At 44.1% G+C, this 16945-nt stretch overlaps 1 protein-coding gene across 2 annotated transcripts; it reads right to left on the reverse strand.

Annotated features, from left to right (window-relative positions):
- Positions 1-3279: 3279 nt before the first annotated feature.
- LOC120231529 (zinc finger protein 501-like) lies at positions 3280-12622 on the reverse strand. Of its 2 annotated transcripts, XM_039231689.1 has the most exons (5): positions 12293-12622; positions 11412-11583; positions 8109-8214; positions 7363-7449; positions 3280-4679 (listed from the first exon to the last, which is right to left on the reverse strand). In XM_039231689.1, exons 2-5 carry the CDS (start codon positions 11442-11444, stop codon positions 3409-3411), a joined length of 1497 nt encoding a protein of 498 aa, XP_039087620.1. In that variant the 5' UTR covers positions 11445-11583; positions 12293-12622; the 3' UTR covers positions 3280-3408. The 2 variants fall into 2 exon arrangements, 1 of the variants encoding a protein (XP_039087620.1); XR_005528349.1 differs by lacking the exons at positions 3280-4679; positions 7363-7449; positions 8109-8214 and adding an exon at positions 10155-10479.
- Between the last annotated feature and the right edge of the window lie 4323 nt (positions 12623-16945).

The raw sequence follows: 16945 nt of genomic DNA on the forward strand, positions 1-16945 counted from the left end.
TTGTATATCAACCACTCCAAATCCACCACCAATTCATGTTGAAGCCCTAACCCCTGATGTGACTGTATTTAGAGAAAGGGCTTTTAGAAAGTAACTGAGATTAAATGAGGTCATAAGTATGGGGTCTTAAGCTGATAGGATTGGTAGCCTTGTAAGAACAGAGAGAGAATTCTTTCCACACCACATGCATGGACTGAGGAAAGGCTGTGAGGACATAGCAAGAAGGAGGCCATCTACAGGCGAGGAAGAGAACCCTCTTACCAGAAACCAAATCAGCTGAGGCATTGATCTCGGTCTTCCTGGCCTCTAAAACTGTGAGAAATAAATTTCTGTTGTGTGAGCCCCCCTATGGTATTTTGTTATGGGACCGCCAAACAGATTTGGGTACCCAGGAGAGGGGTGCTGCTCTAACCTTAAAATGTGGATGTATCTTTGGAACTGGGTAACAGGTAGAGTCTTGCAGTTTTGAGGTACATACTACCTCAAATGGTAGTATGTAATGGATATAAATGGATGTTAAAAGCCATTCTGATAAGATCTCAGACAGAAATGAGGATGACATTATTGGAAACTGGAAGGAAGGCAATCCTTGTTACACAGTGGCAAACAGTGTTTTAGTGTTTTGTGGAAGGTAGAGCTTGTGACTCTACAGATTTCAACACAGATTTCCAAGCAAAGTATTGAATGTGCAGCCTGGGTCCTCCCTCCTGCTTATCACAAAATATGAGAGGAGAGAGATGAACTGAAGAAGGAATTGTTAAGCAACAAAACAAAACCCTAGAACTTGGGAGATTTGGAAAATTCTGTCCACCCGTATTGCAAAACTTAGAAAGATTGTTCCGAAGAGAACACTAATGGCTGAACAACCACTCGAAAAAAAAAAAATCACGGGTGTGATTAAGTTTAGCCTTCTTCACTGAAGCCAGGAATAAAAATGGGATTATATCAACAGAAACGCTACCAGCTGGGACTAAAGGGACAGGAAAACTAGACAAATGGAGGAAGACTGTCGGACTTCTTAGGTCCTACAGGACCAGACAATAGGGCTACTCAGCTAGACATGCTCTATGCTTCACAAAAAGAATGACTCAAAAGTCAATTTCAGGATCATCAGTTTGAAACCCCTCCTCAGTTTCAGAGGGTGAGGACATCGCCTCCATTTCAACAAAGTTTTGGAGGCAGAGCTGCCTGGCAGGGCCTTCGTGGTGGGACTGCTATACTGATGGGCCAAGAAAGTGGGGTCATTGCCTCAGTGGGTCTGTAAGGTGGGGCATCAGGCCAAAGAACATTGTTCTCAAGACTTAAGAGTTCAGAGAGTCTGTCTTGCTAGGTTTTGGACTTGCTGGAGGCCTCTCACCCTTTCCTCCTTTCCTATTTCTCCCTTTTGGAATGAGAATAACTATCATATGCCTGTCCCACAATCATATTTTGGAAACACATAACTTATCTGGTTTCACAGGTTCACAGCCGGCCAAGAATTTTGCTTCAGGTTAAATTGCACTTCAAGCCTCACACATTTATGTGATATTTAGGTAAGACTTCGGACACAATGCTGGAATGAGTTAAGATCTGAGGGATTGCTAGGATGGAGCAAAGGTATCTTGCATGAATATGAATTTGGGGGAGCCATGGGCAGAGAGCTGTGGGCTGAACTGTGTGTCCCCCAAATTCATGTTGAAGTGTTAACTCTCTATGTGGTTATATTTGGACACAGAGCTTTTCAGAGGTAACTGAAATTAAATGAGGTCATAAAGCTGTGGTCCTAACCAGATAGGACTTAGACCTTTACAGGAAGAGGAAGAGAGAACTCTCTATCCACAAGCAAGCACAAAAAAAGAAAAAAGAAAAAGAAAAAAAAAAAGCTGTGTGAGGACACAGCAAGATGGCCTTCTGCAATCCAGGAAGAGAGCCCTCACCAGAGGCCAAAGCTAACACCTTGATCTTGGACTTCTCGGCCTCCAAAACTGAGAAATTCTGTTGTTTGAGCCACCCAGTCTACGGTGTTTTGTTATGGCAGCCTGAGCAGAGTGAGATAAAATATACTGGGGAGGGGGTGGGGGAGGAGGGAAGGAAGAAAAACAGAGCCTCAGGAATCTGCGGAACTACAATCAAAGACCTAACAGTCATGCCATTGGGGTCCTGGAAGGAGAGAAGGAGTGAGGGCCAAAAAATGTATTCAAAGAAATGATGGCTAAATATTCCCCAAATATGGCAAAAAACATACGCCTATAGATTGAAGAAGTTCAGAAAACAGGATAAACTCGAAATGCACACTAAGACACGCAAACTAGGGAAAACTAAAAACACAATACTCAAAATGTGTGCCGTAACAACCTTCGAAGTTTCAATGAAAAAAATATATATATACAAGGACGTCACCTGCTTCTATGCAAGAGTAAAATGGTGAAAGGTAAGTATTCCGGAGTCTTTTCAAGTCTTTCACAATCCAAGATGCAGTGTCAGTTCTGGTCTACAACTAAATTTTACTATGGTATGAATAAGCCTAAAGTACTAACTACAGACAATTGAGGTAACATCTTTATAAATAAGCACATTCTCAGGTAACTTAGCTTCAAATAGATTGAAAGCATCAAAGGTCGCTTCTGTGCTTTCTAGGCTGTCAGTCTTGACCCTTGGAGTTAACATGATTCTTAGTAGGCAGCAAATCAGTAAGCAAGATGTCAAAGACAAAAAGTGTAGAAGCAGACCGCCAGGCCAAACGTTCTCTTGGCTTTAGGGAAGAAACTGCAACTGACCAACTAACAAGTCTGATGACTATTTCCCCAGGTGGGAGCACTCATTTGAGCACTTATCTTACTCACCATTTCTTGAGTTCATTCCCCCGGTTTTCTTTCTCTGTCCTTCCCATTTACCTTCTAAGTGCCCCTGTACTTGAGCCTAAGGACAACTTCCTTTTCACCTCCACTCCCAACCCTGGACAAACTCATTGTGAATTCTCAATCTCTTATTTCTGCCTCTGCAGCTTCCCTCAAGAACCACACATCTCTTTAAAACTCCATCTCCTTAGCATTAAGAGACTACCCAGCCCAGACAAGATGTCTTCTTTCCATCATCGCACACCCTGTTTCTCTCTCAAGGATTTGGAAGCTTACATACACCTTAGGGTGCTGGAAATAATCTTCCTCTTTCCCCAGGGAAATTCAAAGTCCTCTGTTGCACTGAAAAAAATGTAAAACTCCTCCTTCACATTCTAAGTAAGCTATGCCCCATGTCAACAATGACTTCTCAATTAGTATATATATATACATACATATATATATATACACATACATATATATATATATATATATATTTTGTAACACATTCTTAAATGCCTTTGTAGCCCTCACACCATGTTTGGTAATTGTTCAATAAATATGTTCCAAATGCACCACCTTTAAATAGTCTTTATCCAGTATGAATTCTCTTTTGCTGGCCAAAGGCTGAATGCTCAGTAAAGGCTTTTCCATATTCTTTGGTTTTCCCTCCAGTATGAGTTTTCTGATGTTGAGAAAGGGATGAACTCTGGCTAAAAGCTTTTCCACATTCTTTACACTTATAGGGTTTTTCTCCAGTGTGAGTTTTCTGATGTTTTGTAAGAGATGAGCTCTGGCTGAAAGCTTTTCCACAATCCTTACACTTGTAAGGTTTCTCTCCAGTGTGTGTTCTCTGATGACGAATAAGGGCTGAGCGGTCACTGAAGGCTTTGGCACAATCATTGCATTTATAGGGTTTCTCCCCAGTGTGAGTTCTCTGGTGCTGAGTCAGGGCTGAACAGTAGCCAAAGGCTTTGCCACACTCGTTACACTCATAAGGCCTCTCCCCAGTATGAGTTCTCTGGTGCTGAATAAGGCCTGATCGATCACTAAAGGCTTTCCCACACTCATTACACTTATAGGGTTTCTCTCCAGTGTGAATGACCTGATGCTGGGTAAGGAATGTGCTTTGGCTAAAGGCCTTCCCACATTCATTACACTCATAAGGTTTCTCTCCAGTATGAATTCGCTGATGTTGAGTGAGGTATGAGCTCTGATTAAAGGCCTTCCCACATTCATTGCATTCATAGGGTTTCTCTCCAGTATGAATTATATGGTGCCGAATAAGGGCAGAGCGGTGACTGAAGGCTTTCCCACATTCATTACATTCGTAGGGTTTCTCTCCAGTATGAATTCTCTGGTGTAGAGTAAGGTGTATACTCTGGCTAAAAGCTTTACCACATTCATTACATTCGTAGGGTTTTTCTCCTGTGTGAATTCTCTGATGCAAGACAAAAGCTGAGTAGTAACTAAAGGCTTTCTCACACTCATTACACTTCCAAGGTTTCTTTTCTGCACAAATTTTCTCGTGCCTCATTAGATCTGAATTTTGTTTTAAGTTCTTTTTAAATGAATCACAGTTATGTAGTCTCTCTCCTTGCTGTTGAACAAGTAATGACCTTCGACTAAAACTTCTCCCAAATTCATCACATTGGTAGCTTCTCTCCCCAGAAGATTTCTTCTGAGTGACAACCTCCTGTACTAAATGTTTCTCATGGTTTTCCTGCTGACTCTCTGACGAATCCTCATAGTCATTGGAACCTTCCTTTGGAAATCTTGCTATTAACACAGCAGGGGCTGATTCTTCTTCAGAAATCTCCTGCTCTGGAGTTAGGTCCTTACTCTCTGGTCTTGTGTCCCAGTCTGAAAGAAACAAAATTACACATGTATCATTTCCTACATAGGAAAGAAAAATAATCGCTGTGGTAGGAAAATAATGAAAGGCAAACAAATGAAAAAACACTTATAGGGAACATAGGAACTTGAAAGCTCTCAAAAATAGCTTTGCAGGAGCACCTGCAAAAGTGGCTCAGTCAGTTAAGCGTCTGACTTCGGTGCAGGTCATGATCTTGTGGTCTATGGGTTCGAGCCCCACGTCGGGCTCTGTGCTGACAGCTCAGAGCCTGGAGCCTGCTTCAGATTCTCTGTCTCCCTCTCTCCCTGCCCCTCCCCCAACACACTCTGTCTCTCTCACAAGTAAACATTAAAAAACTAAAAAAAAATAGCTTTGCAATCTTGAGAGAACACAAGAAAAGAAAGATGACTGGACAAAGAAGTTCAGTTGCACAAGAGGGAGAGAGTGAGCAGGTACTTAAAATTCCTCTACCTTGTAGGGGAGGAGAGGAGAAAGAAATACAGAGAATAAGATTAAACAGAGGTGATGTGGGGAAATGGCAGATAAGGTTTTAAAAACAGGGTGTGGCAGAGACAGAGAAAGACAGTCTCTCAGGGACTGCCCACTATTATCCCCTCACTGGAGCTTCTGCACTTCAGGCCTTGAGAATAACCACCATTAGCTGATCTCCTTGCTACCGATCCTTCCCCATCCTAGATTTCCCAACCACTGCTAACAGACTAACCTTCAAAACTGTCGCTGTTAAACAAAAATCTATGGTGGTTCTGTTGCCTCAAGATGAGACACAGATTCTCTAAGCTAGCATTCAAAGTGGTCCAGGTCAACAAATTTACACATCACAAAGCGTAGTAAGAAGTAACTGATCACCTCTGATTGCCCCATACCCAACAAACTATAAACAATTAAACAGAATGAAGTTTAAAAAAAAATGAGGAGCGCCTGGGTGGCTCAGTCAGTTAAGCGTCCAGCTCTTGATTTCGGCTCAGGTCATGATCTTGTGGTTTGTAAGTTCGAGCCTCTCTGCACTGACAGTGCAGAGCCTGCTTGGGATTCTCTCTCCCTCTCTATATACCCATCCCCTGATCATGCATGCTCCCCCTCTCTCAAAATAAATAAATAAACTTAAAAAAATATGTTAAAAAAAATGAGTAGCATGTAGAGAGGAGAAGGTCAAATCCCTAGATGCTCAGATTGGTTCCCAACTTGTCAAGATACCTGCTCCAAATCCTAGGCTTCCGAGTAAGAGTTTTGGGAGAAAAGCTAAAAATGCTAAAAATGTTTATTTCCAGGCTTAAACAGCCTTTAATAGCCATCCCAACCATGACTCTACATGAAATAAATCAATATAATACAATGTTCTCAGGTACATATCATAATCAGGGAAGTGCCTGGGATTTTCAAAAGCAAATAGGTAGAAATAGGCTAAAGGCAAATGGACTTCCAGCTAAGGGGAATGAAGGAATTAAATCCCCAAACATTCATGGAGAACACACAGTTAGTGGAGGAAAATAAAAGACTGCTTGTCTGGTGTTAAGGGTTCAAGCTGGAGAAAAAAGAAGAGAAAATGGTTAGGCAGGTAGTAACAGAAGTTTTGGAAGCAGGTAGAAGAATACAGAACTGGCAGAGTGGGGAGTCTAGAGGTGATATGCTGCCTCAGTCAGAGAAGGATAAGACTAAAGAAAGTATAATTAGCTGGCAGTCTATTGTAGTATCTAGTATGACAGAAATGATCAGGTCAAATTCATGGTATCTTTCAAAAAAAGCTACCAGGACTTAATCAATAGTTATTATTGGCTTAGCATTTGGCTAGGTACTAGTCTAAGCATTTCTCTTGGATTATTTCATTTGGTCCTCATGACAACCCTAGGAGTTAAGTGTTATCATTATCCTCATTTTACTGTTGGGGAATTGGAGTCACAGAGAGGATAATTCACTTGTTAAAGGTCACAGGGCTAGTAAGTAGTTGAGATCGGCTTTGAATACAGAGTGGTTTCAAAATCTGCACTCACCCATGATACTCTGCTGCCTCCATTTACATAAAGAGAAAGGCAAGGGGAAACTCAGAGATTGATTTTTAGTCAATCTGTGACAATCCGGTCTGAGACAAGAAGTCACCTTATCCGGCAGAGATAAAAAGTATATGAAAAAGCCTAGTTTAAAGCCTAACACCTAAGGGCGCCTGGGTGGCTTAGTCGGTTAAGCGTCCGACTTTCACTTAGGTCATGATCTCACGGTTTGTGGGTTCGAGCCCCGCGTCGGGCTCTGTACTGACTGCCGGCTCAGAGCCTGGAGCCTGTTTCAATCTGTGACTCCCTCTCTCTCTGACCCTCCCCTGCTCACGCTGTCTCTCTCTCTCTCCTAGAAATAAATAAAAAACATTAAAAAAAAAAAAATAAAGCCTAACACCTAAGCATATAATTAACAAATATTAAAATGTTGATTTCATTGTACCTTATTTGGGGAAAAGAATTGGTTTGAAAGGGTGGAAAGTATTACTTTCTAAAAAACATTTTTTTTAAATTATGAATTTTAATATATGACCATCCACAGAGCTGGAGTGCGGTATGGGAAAAGACTTCAACTCTTCCACGGGTCTCACAAAATCTGGAAAGGCTCCTCCACAAGCACTTTGAAGATGCTTTGGTCTGGGTTTGATCCCATTGACCATCTGGGTTTTATGTCATCACTCACCTGAAGGAGTTGCTTTTGAGACTTCTCTCTCCAGCTCCTTTCCACACTCCAACTGAGAGATTGCATCGGGCTTAGAAATTGGAAGCCCTGTTTATGGGAAAAGAAAAATTAGTTTGGTCAAGAGTTCAGTATTATTTCCTTGGTTGTTAGGGGAGACAGCGTAAGAGAAAGAGAGAGGTCAGTTCCAGATTTCTCCCTCAACAGTGCTCAGAAGAAGGCAGGAAGATGTATATGAGGTCTATTTGAAATTTTTTAATGTTCTTTTTATTTATTTCTGACACAGATAGTGTGAGCAGGGGAAGGTCAGAGAGAGAGGGAGACACAGAATCTGAAGCCGGCTCAAGGCTCTGAACTGGCTGTCAGCACAGAGCCTGACACGGGGCTCAAACCCACAAACCATGAGATCAAGACCTGGGCCAAAGTCAGACACTTAACCGACTGAGCCACCCAGGGGCCCCTAAGCACCCATTTCTTAAGAGGTATCTTCATTAGAATTTCGTCTCAACATCCTTGGTCATGGCATAGAGAAGGATGCTACCACCTAGGCAAGTACAATCAAAAGGTGTCCATCTTAACTCTGGGAGGGTTAAACATACATCCAGAAACAAAAGTAGACATTGGCTGCCTCAGGACTTGCACAACGATTAAGAATCCTTGAATCTAAGAACCTCAGAGTTCCTAGGAACTAAGGAAGCAAAGATGCTACACTGGGTAAGTTCAAAGTTGGGGGGCGGGCGTGTCCTTACCCAGCAAGACCAGATTCCTGTGCTTCTCAGGCACATCTCCCCGAGGAGGATTCAGCTGCTCCCACTGGGTGAGAGCCTCGGCCATATCCCTGATCACCAATGACTCCTGAAAAAGCAAACACACCAGTGCTCACCAAGGGATCTTCCAGAAGCTTCTGAGAAGCATTCAAGCTGACAGCATAAGAGAAGGAAGAGAGGAAGGACAGGCGGGTTAGACAAAATGACCCCTAACATCCCTTCCAGCAGTAAGATTCTCTGGTATATCTGTAGCCACAGACTCATTCCCTGCCCCCGTGCATCAGAATTCCATGTAACCTGAAAGGATGGAACCTTCATTGTAAAATCTGAAGGTGCCAAGTTATTAGTTTATGTATTAATAAATTAAATTACAGAACTACAGAAATCCTTACCTTTTAGACATGGGAAAGTGGAGAAAATATAATTATGAGTTATCTATGTCCTTTGTGGTATGGTTTTAAAATATAAAGTGTTCAAGAAATAGGAAATACTTTTCTCTCTAGTTTTCCCTTGAGAACACAATCAGTCCAATACCTATTAAAAATTAAGATGTTTGCTACACGTCACAGAATATATACTTATTTGTAAAACAGTGTCTCAAGCCCAAATTATGAAAGTTCCAAAGTGCTCTCACCATTTCTCATAATGGCCCGGATCAGTCTGGAAACCCCCACCCCCGCCCCATCTACCTTCTACCGTATCTTACACTACTGCCCCCACATTCCCTGTGCTCCAGTTGGTGGCTGCCTTTCAGCTACTTGAAATGTGTGCCACATTCCCTTTTAGCCCGTTATACACGTCTCTTCCTGTTCTTCCTGCTCTCCCTCTGTCCCTTCCTTTCAGCTATTTTAATCCTACTCACACTTAAGATCTCAACTGAGGTGTTACCTCCTCAGGGAAGCCTTCCCTGATTCTCTGGGTTGTAGCACCATGTTCTTTCATTTTCCTTGGGTTTTGCCCACACTGAGGGGACTTTGTGATTAACATCTGTGTCTCCTGTTAGACCGTAAGCTTCACGAGAACAGAGGCTGACCGGGTCTAATTTTACTCACTGAAGCTACCCTATTATCTGGCATAGCCCAGGGACACTAAGTATGTGTCCAGGGACACTAAGTATGTGTCAAATAGCTGAAGGAAGGAACACATGAAGAATTACTAGAAACAAGTTTAAACGGGATATACTATAAATGTGTGCATGGGAGGGGGTGCTTGGATGGCTTAGCTAAGTATCTGACTCTTGATTTCAACTCAGGTCATGATCTCACAGTTCATGAGTGTAAGCCCCACATCAGGCTATATGCTGATAGTGTGGAGCCTGCTTGGGATTCTGTCTCCCTCTCTCGGTCCCTCTCCCACTCGCTCGTTCTCAAAAAAAGTATGTATGGGAACAGAAGTGGGGAGGAGAAGAGAAGCATATCAGACATTGCAAACACTGTAGGAGTGCAAGCCTAACCTTGATCTAGATGATAGGCACAAAGTTCAGACTGTACTAAAATGTAGGGAAAGGGAACAGAGTAGGTAATGGTCCTCTGAATATATAGCTGAATCAATTATAAGTCAGATGCTTAATAATTTTTCTAATTCTATACAACAAAAATCTCTGTACAACTTTAATTTGTGGTATGTTAAAATAGACCAGTATTTGTGATGCTAGCAAATGAAACAGCCTTGTCTCTCTTTGAACCACCACTTTTTACCAAGGCTACCTGAACGTACAAATGAAAATACGGGATAATTTTGCTTGTAGTAGCATTCTAACATTTATGATACAGCCCTCCAAAAACAACTGGTAAAAACAATTCACGTAATAAAATAAAGTTAAAAGAACTACCTACTTGAAAATCCCCTGCTGGAAAGAATTTAATTCTTTATTTTAATATTTGAAGTATAAAATCACTACACTTTTTTTAGGCTTTTTAAAAAAATGTTTATTTATTTTTGAGAAGGGAGAAGGGCAGAGAAACAGGGGTCAGAGGATCCGAAGCGGGCTCTGTGCTGACAGGGGACAGCCCAATGCAAGCCTTGAACTCACGAACTGTAAAATCATGACCTGAGCCAAAGTCGGAAGCTTAACTAACTGAGCCACCCAGGCACCTCTATTTAAGCTTATGGTCCCTTAAGACCATATGCCTCAGGAGTGTTCACACAGCACTACAATTTGTATAGTCTTCTCTCTTTACAAACAATGCAAACAGTTTGCCTGGAAGTTCCTTGCAGACCTTAGGTCCCTGAGAAAACCGCAGCAATCGAACTTGTTTATGGAGTTGCTACCCAGTGTGCATGTGCTGGGGCGGGAAGACACAGGAAGATGAACCAGAAACCATCCAGCAGATGCCACCTTCTCCCCTTTCCTCTGAAAGAGATCGACAAATTCAGATCAGAGTCCCCAGCATTTAAGCCCCGTGCGCTATGAGGCAGGTCTTAAGTGGTCAAACAGTCCCAATGCCTTCACTACAGAGTCTGCCATTCTCCCGTCATCTGAGGCCAGATCCTGCGGAAGCATCTAGATTAATTTCCCTTCAATCCGAGAGAGGAATGTTTCATCTTAGGCCTCTACAAACTTTCATGGGGCTTTATTTACCTTTGGAATAAGACCCAGTGTAAGTTTTCTTATAGTCTGGCTACAACGAACCTAAGCTTCCCTTACCATACTCCAGCTCACTCTACAGTGACACACACACACCCTTTGAAGACCTCCAACTCACTTACAGGCTTTGAGCCTAAGCTGTTCTCTCTCTTGGAATAATTCTGTATTCTATTCTTCAATTACCTACTCTCATATTTTCCAAAGTGCAGCTTTTAACCCATATTTTTATCCCAAGTACTCTAGAGGATGGAAAAAAAAAAAAAAAAGGAAAACCTCTTCTATGGCCTTTTATGACTTGTCTGTACCAGTCATTTCTGTATGAAATGACTTTCATTTTTGCTGATTATCTTTTTGCTGATTAACTATTTTTCTTATCTCTATCGTATTTTCTCAGTACATTTCATGAGGCAGGGAAGACTGGCTTTTATTACTTTGCATCTGACCATGAGGCCAATGAAGGTACCGAAGAGTTAGTAAGAGTGAATCAAGCACAAAGTGGGTTGAGAGAAGTAATGCTGGAGGGAAAGTTCTGCATGAGTAAGGAGCATTTACTGTCAGGCTCATCACTCATCATTTTATCAGGATGAACTCAGTGGTCTATGAATCAGAGCTGAGCAATTCCATAACAATGGCAGAAACTGTATCCCTGTTCTGAGAACAAAAGGAAAAAAAAAAAAAAGAAAGAAAACTAAACCCACCTGGGATGCAGGGGTCAGCAGCACAGTGGTCATGCCATTTCCTTTTGGGTTTCCAGCACAGGGAAGGTCTAAGTCCTCAGAAAGTGACCCTACAAGTGGAGATAGGAGCTGTGACGATTACTCTTGCCTTGCAGTACACTTGCAGAAACTTCCATACACCGCTACTTGTCACCTAAGAAAAGTCAACACAGGAAATCATGGGACAATCCCACAACATCCCTGAATCAAGACAAACATGACCTCCTAACCTCTGCCCTTAAATTCTAGTAGAACTCTGCGGTGAAAATCTAGACACATAAATTAAATACGTATTTCTATTTATCATCTACTGAGTGACAAAGTAATACTCAAAGTCTGTCTGTCCATCCGTTCCTCAATGATTCATTCCTGTTTTGTTCCAGAATCACAGGATGAAAGAAGACTAGTTAAATTCAGATACAATACTGGCTTTTCAGATACAATACTGGCATTCTTAGAAAAGCGATGGGTCTCAAAGGAGAAAAAAAAAAATCCAGTGTTCTAAACAAATCCCGTGACTTCTAGAATCCTCACTTTCCCATCTGTAAATGGGGATAACAATCTCCTTTCTACCACCTTATAGGGTTCCTGTGAGAACAAAATGAAGTCATTATCAAAAGCCAAATTGTCAGATCTGGTGATTTGGGGGACAAGGGAGGCACATAACATCCCCAAGACGAGCAGGGCAATGGTGCCGCGGGCTCTTCCTCAAAACCCCAACGGGCAACCAACCAGTTGGAAAGAGCTGTCGTCTCACAGAGAAGACGTGATGCTTCTTCCAGAGCCAGCCCCAGCCAGAGGGCAGCCTTTCCCCTCTTTTCTCTCCAGCAGGCTCTGCGGCTGCATCCCTCCGAAATTCTCACCTCTGCCCCCAGGGTCCTTGGAGACTCCCTCCCACGGCCCGCGCAGGCGACGGCTGCCGCGGGAGAAGGGCGCAGCGAACGCGCGAGGGACCCCGGGCGTCCACCGCTGTGGTGCACTCAGAGGCCCGGGAACGCGCGCGCGACCCTCTCAGGGCAGCCTGGCGCCACCCCGGGGCCCTCCCGCCGCCCTCCTTCCCGCCACCCAGACGGGGAAGGGCCAGCGCTTAGGCCTCCTAGACCCCAGGATCGACCTCCCGCACCACGCAGGAGCAGCCCCGGCCTAGCAACAAAGGCATCTAGGAGCCGGCCGGGCCAAGTTGCGCCGGCCTGATCTCGAGGCTGAACTACGACTCCCAGAATCCTCCGCGGGGCGAGGTCACGTCACCGGTAGCCGCTTCCCAGAGGACTCTGCGGGACGCGGGCCAGGCGGACCTACCCGCTCCGGGCTGGCGCTCCATCGAAGTCGTGCGGTTACCGGATCTCCAAGACAGGCCCTTCAGAAACCTGTGTTAGGCCGCTCCTTGGATGCGGACTCTGGGCCCCGGCAGATGTATTCGGTCGCACTAACCCCCGCCTCGCAGAGGACGTTCACTGCCCCGCAACTGCGACCAGCCAAGGGCACCACCCCCGACCTATCCTGGATTCCCTCTTTACCCGTGGTCCTTCCTCAGGAGGGAGGCGCCCGCATCCATCGCTTTCTTTCTGCGCCTTCATGGTATTAATTCGCCCATTGTGGCGGGGACAGCTGATGTCAAGTAACCGGGGGTGTGCATTCCAGACTGCATCTCTGAATATGGAAAAGTGGAATCTCACTGCTGGAAATCCCCTCAGCCCAAGAAGTTATTAGTTAATAACTGGCACCGTTGACCTCAAGGTGACTGGATCATGAAAGTCTCAAGAACAGAGAAGTTCGAGGAGCTGCCAGCTGGGATTGGGTGTATCTCAGGATGGTGTATGTTCTCACGCATCTTCTCACAATAAAGTAGCCACTTTTCTTTCTGGTTCAAATTCCCAAAAAAGAAAATCCAGTTAGCCTAACAGGCTAATTAGCCCAAAATGTCCAATTGCCCTTTCTCTAAAGCCCCTCACTTTTAGGTAGGCCTAACGCTTCCTAGAGTTAAGATTATATTTATCATCCCTATCTCTTGCCAGGGAAATGAGAGCAAAGTGATTCTTAAAGGGAAGAGGAAAGCGCCTCCATGCTGGCTGGAACACAAGTCATCATGGACCACGTGAACAAAGTTAACACTCTAGAAATGGTAAACCAGCAGGATACAAGGAGTTGAGCCCCTGACAATTTGGTGGAACAGAGCTTGGGCTTTAATGTGAGATGTAAACTCCATTTTGTATACGCCACTATTACACTGGGTTTCTGCTTTATGGATAGCTACGCTTCTCTCATAACTGGGTTAAAAGTGGCTGCTTTTGGTCCAACGAGTGAGGACTGAGGAGAGAGGGCATGTGATAGAGAACACAGCCCTACCAGCTCAAAACAGCTGGAAGGAGCCCCCGCCCCCTCCATCAGCAAGAAATATACCGCGAGCATTTTATTTCAAAAAATTGTTGTGTGTGCAAGGCACCACAAGTTGACTTGTCTGGAACACTTGGGAATACCTTCCCTCCTTTTGTTAACCAGCCACATCACAGAAATCCCCCTTTTGTTACCCAATCAATGGGCAGGTCTCAGCTTTCCTCTCACTTTACCCATCACCAACACTTGGTAAAACTCACTACAGGGGCGTGTGGGTGGCTCGGTCTGTTAAGTGTCCGATTTCAGCTCAGGTCATGATCTCACAGTTCGTGGGTTCGAGCCCCACGCGTCGGTTTCTGTGCTGAATGCTTGCTCGGAGCCTGGAGCCTGCTTTGGATTCTGTGTCTCCTCTCTCTGCCCCTCTCCTGTTCACACTCTGTCTCACTCTGTCTCTCAAAAATACATAAAGGTAAAAAAAATAAATAAAAAATAAATAAAACTCACTACACCCTCTTCCTGGAAAAACTCTCTGGTTTTCCTCCGTGACGGGTCACTCCTTCTCAGTCTTTAAGTAGACACTCCTACCCAGTCTCTAAACCAGTGGTTCTCAAACTGTACCATGATCAGAATCACCTGGAAGCCTTGTTAAAACAGTGCTGACCTCAACCCTTATTCAGGATTCTGGAGTGGGACCTGAGAATTTGCATTCCTAACAAGGTCCCAAGGGATGCTGAAGCTGTTCATTTGGAAACCAACTAAATACTGGAATGTCCCAGAGCTCAATCCTTGGGCCGCTCTTCTTTTTCTGTGAATACTTTTTAGTAATCTTGTTCAGTCTAGATGTTCTAAATCCCATCCAAATGTGATCAACTCCCAATTTATATGTCTAGCATGGGTTTCTCTGACCTTGAGCTCTCTCCTCAACTCCTTACTTTTTAAATAAATATCTCAAATATAGGACGTTCAAACTGAACTTTTGATGTCCTTCCTCCCCGTATCATAACTCTTACTCCTGCAGTTTTCCCTACTTCAGTAAACGGCAGCTCGTCCTTCTGGTTGCTCAGTTCAAACACCTTGGAGTCATCATTCTCTTTATCGCACGATCCACATCCAGTTCCTCTGCAAATCCTGTTGGCTGTACTCTGCAAATACATACAGAATCTGACCACTTCTCACCGCCTCTAGTGCTGCCACCCTGGTCTAAGCACCCATCATCTGTTGCCTGGATCACTGCCATTAGCCAGTCTGCTAACTGGCCTCACTCCTACTCTTTTCAACACACTTGCTCTCCTATCTCCAAACAAAGCCTAAGTCCTTACAATGGCCCACAGAGCCCTTCAAAATCTGCCTCATCCACACGAACTCTTTGATCTCATCTTCTACCACTCTCCCCTTATTTGTTCTGCTACAGCCATACCGACCTGTCATTCTTCAATTGAGTGAAGCCTTTGTGCTGTTCCTCTGCCTGGATAGACATCCTGGGTAAATACAGGTATCCACCGAGCTTGTCTCTCACCTCCAGGCCTTTGTTCCCCTTCTTTGTGAGGCCTTCTCTGACCACTTATTTATCTTTGTCCATAGCTTATTTTTGTCCATAGCATTTATCTATTTCAAACACATAGTTTTGTTTATTGGGGGTCTTCCAACACCACAGATTAAACATGGGAGGAGTATCCCAGAGTATTTACTGCTACTTGGATAAGCAATAACTGAGTATATCCTCTGTACTTGCAAAGAAGGTACAAATGCCTGAAACTAATACTGTCCTCATTGCTTTTCTTGGCTTTCATTTGGGTGCTTTTGGAAAACTTGGACTTCCTTTGTAACCCTCCTTTTATTTACAGAGGCCCTACTTTAAAGTTTGGGGATTTGTTTGTTTGCTTGTTTTTTTGTTTAGAATTGGGGAGGCAGAGAGAGCGGGGGAGGGAGGAGCATGGAGCTGTCAGCATGGAGCCCCAAGTAGGGCTCGATCTCATGAACCATGAGATACGACCTGCGCGGAAATGAAGAGTCAGACACGTAACTGACTGAACCACCCAGGTCCCTGAGAGACCCTACTTTAGAAATATCATAGCCCTGGACACTACCAGCTGGCCCAGGCACATAAACTGGTGTCCCACAGTAGAGTGGTGTTGGAACACTTTGAGATAAAAATCCCCAATGAGTCCCCGTTGTCTCTTAAGGTGGATTGTCCTTGAGTTTTCCTAAATTTACTGAGGGCTTCTGTTTCCTTTTAGTCTGAGTTTGCCACAACACCCCACCAGGAACGCATCTTCGCATTCCTTAAGAAGCTACAGTGCCTTTAAGGGTCATTTATTTTGATGTGAAAGTTGATATGCAGAGAGATATCAAAGGATACGCAGAGGATATAAAAGAAATCCTTTAGCTGACCTTGGAAGAGGGCAAAACTGGAAATGTAAAGGTAGAATTTGGGTGGCAAACAGAAGGAGGTTTCAGGGACATGAGATTCAACAGAAGAGAGATGTGCTCAAGGTCTCGGGTACTGAGAGAAGAAGGCAGATATGAGACAGGCAATCAAGCTTGGGAGTGAAATAGCAAAGGCAATAAATCAGGCCTGAGTCATGTACCTCGTTATGTGACATGTCACCTTTGGGCACATACCCTCAGCTCTCTGCTCCAGCTCGGCTGCCAGAGCCTGTGACCTCCCTCAGACGTTTGATGGCACCACCTTCAGCTGGACGGTTAGCCGCCTGGGAGTGCCAGTCTCTCCCCCTTGCCACAGGCCAAACAACTGCACAGCTCAAGCTTCTGGTTCCTTGCACCCCTTCCAGGCTTGCTGAAGTGCCACATAATGGCTGGGGATCTGGCCTCCCTAGGGGTGGCTGGATGAAGCAACCCGAAAACGTGAGGTAAACGGGAGGAATCTGATCAGTTAAATTCCTTCTGCCCATAAACTTCTAACAGAAATTTCCTTTGGCTGTGAATGTAATGGTTAAATACATAAGGGTTTATTTTCTCTCATCTAAGATTAGGAGTAGGCAGTCCAGAGCTGGTATGGAGTCCCCATAAGATCATCAAGGAACCAGATGGCTTCTGTTTTTCTCCTTTCCTATCCTTCAGGAATGGCTCATATTCTCAAAGTCACAAGATGGCTGCTGAAACTCCAGCCACTAAATCCACATTCCAGGTAGACAAGAAGGGAAGGGAAAAGGCAAAAGAAG

This window comes from Hyaena hyaena, unplaced genomic scaffold (genome assembly GCF_003009895.1).
Source record: "Hyaena hyaena isolate Hyena2069 unplaced genomic scaffold, ASM300989v1 scaffold_57, whole genome shotgun sequence".
Lineage (NCBI taxonomy): Eukaryota > Metazoa > Chordata > Mammalia > Carnivora > Hyaenidae > Hyaena > Hyaena hyaena.

Excerpts from the sequence above, each read along its gene's own strand:
- LOC120231529 (XM_039231689.1), bottom strand. The coding sequence starts at position 11,444 with ATGACCACTGTGCTGCTGACCCCTGCATCCCAG. Across the intron at positions 7,450-8,108 it reads CAGGAATCTGGTCTTGCTGG|GGCTTCCAATTTCTAAGCCC; the intron begins GTAAGGACACGC and ends TCCCATAAACAG. Across the intron at positions 4,680-7,362 it reads CTCAAAAGCAACTCCTTCAG|ACTGGGACACAAGACCAGAG; the intron begins GTGAGTGATGAC and ends TGTTTCTTTCAG.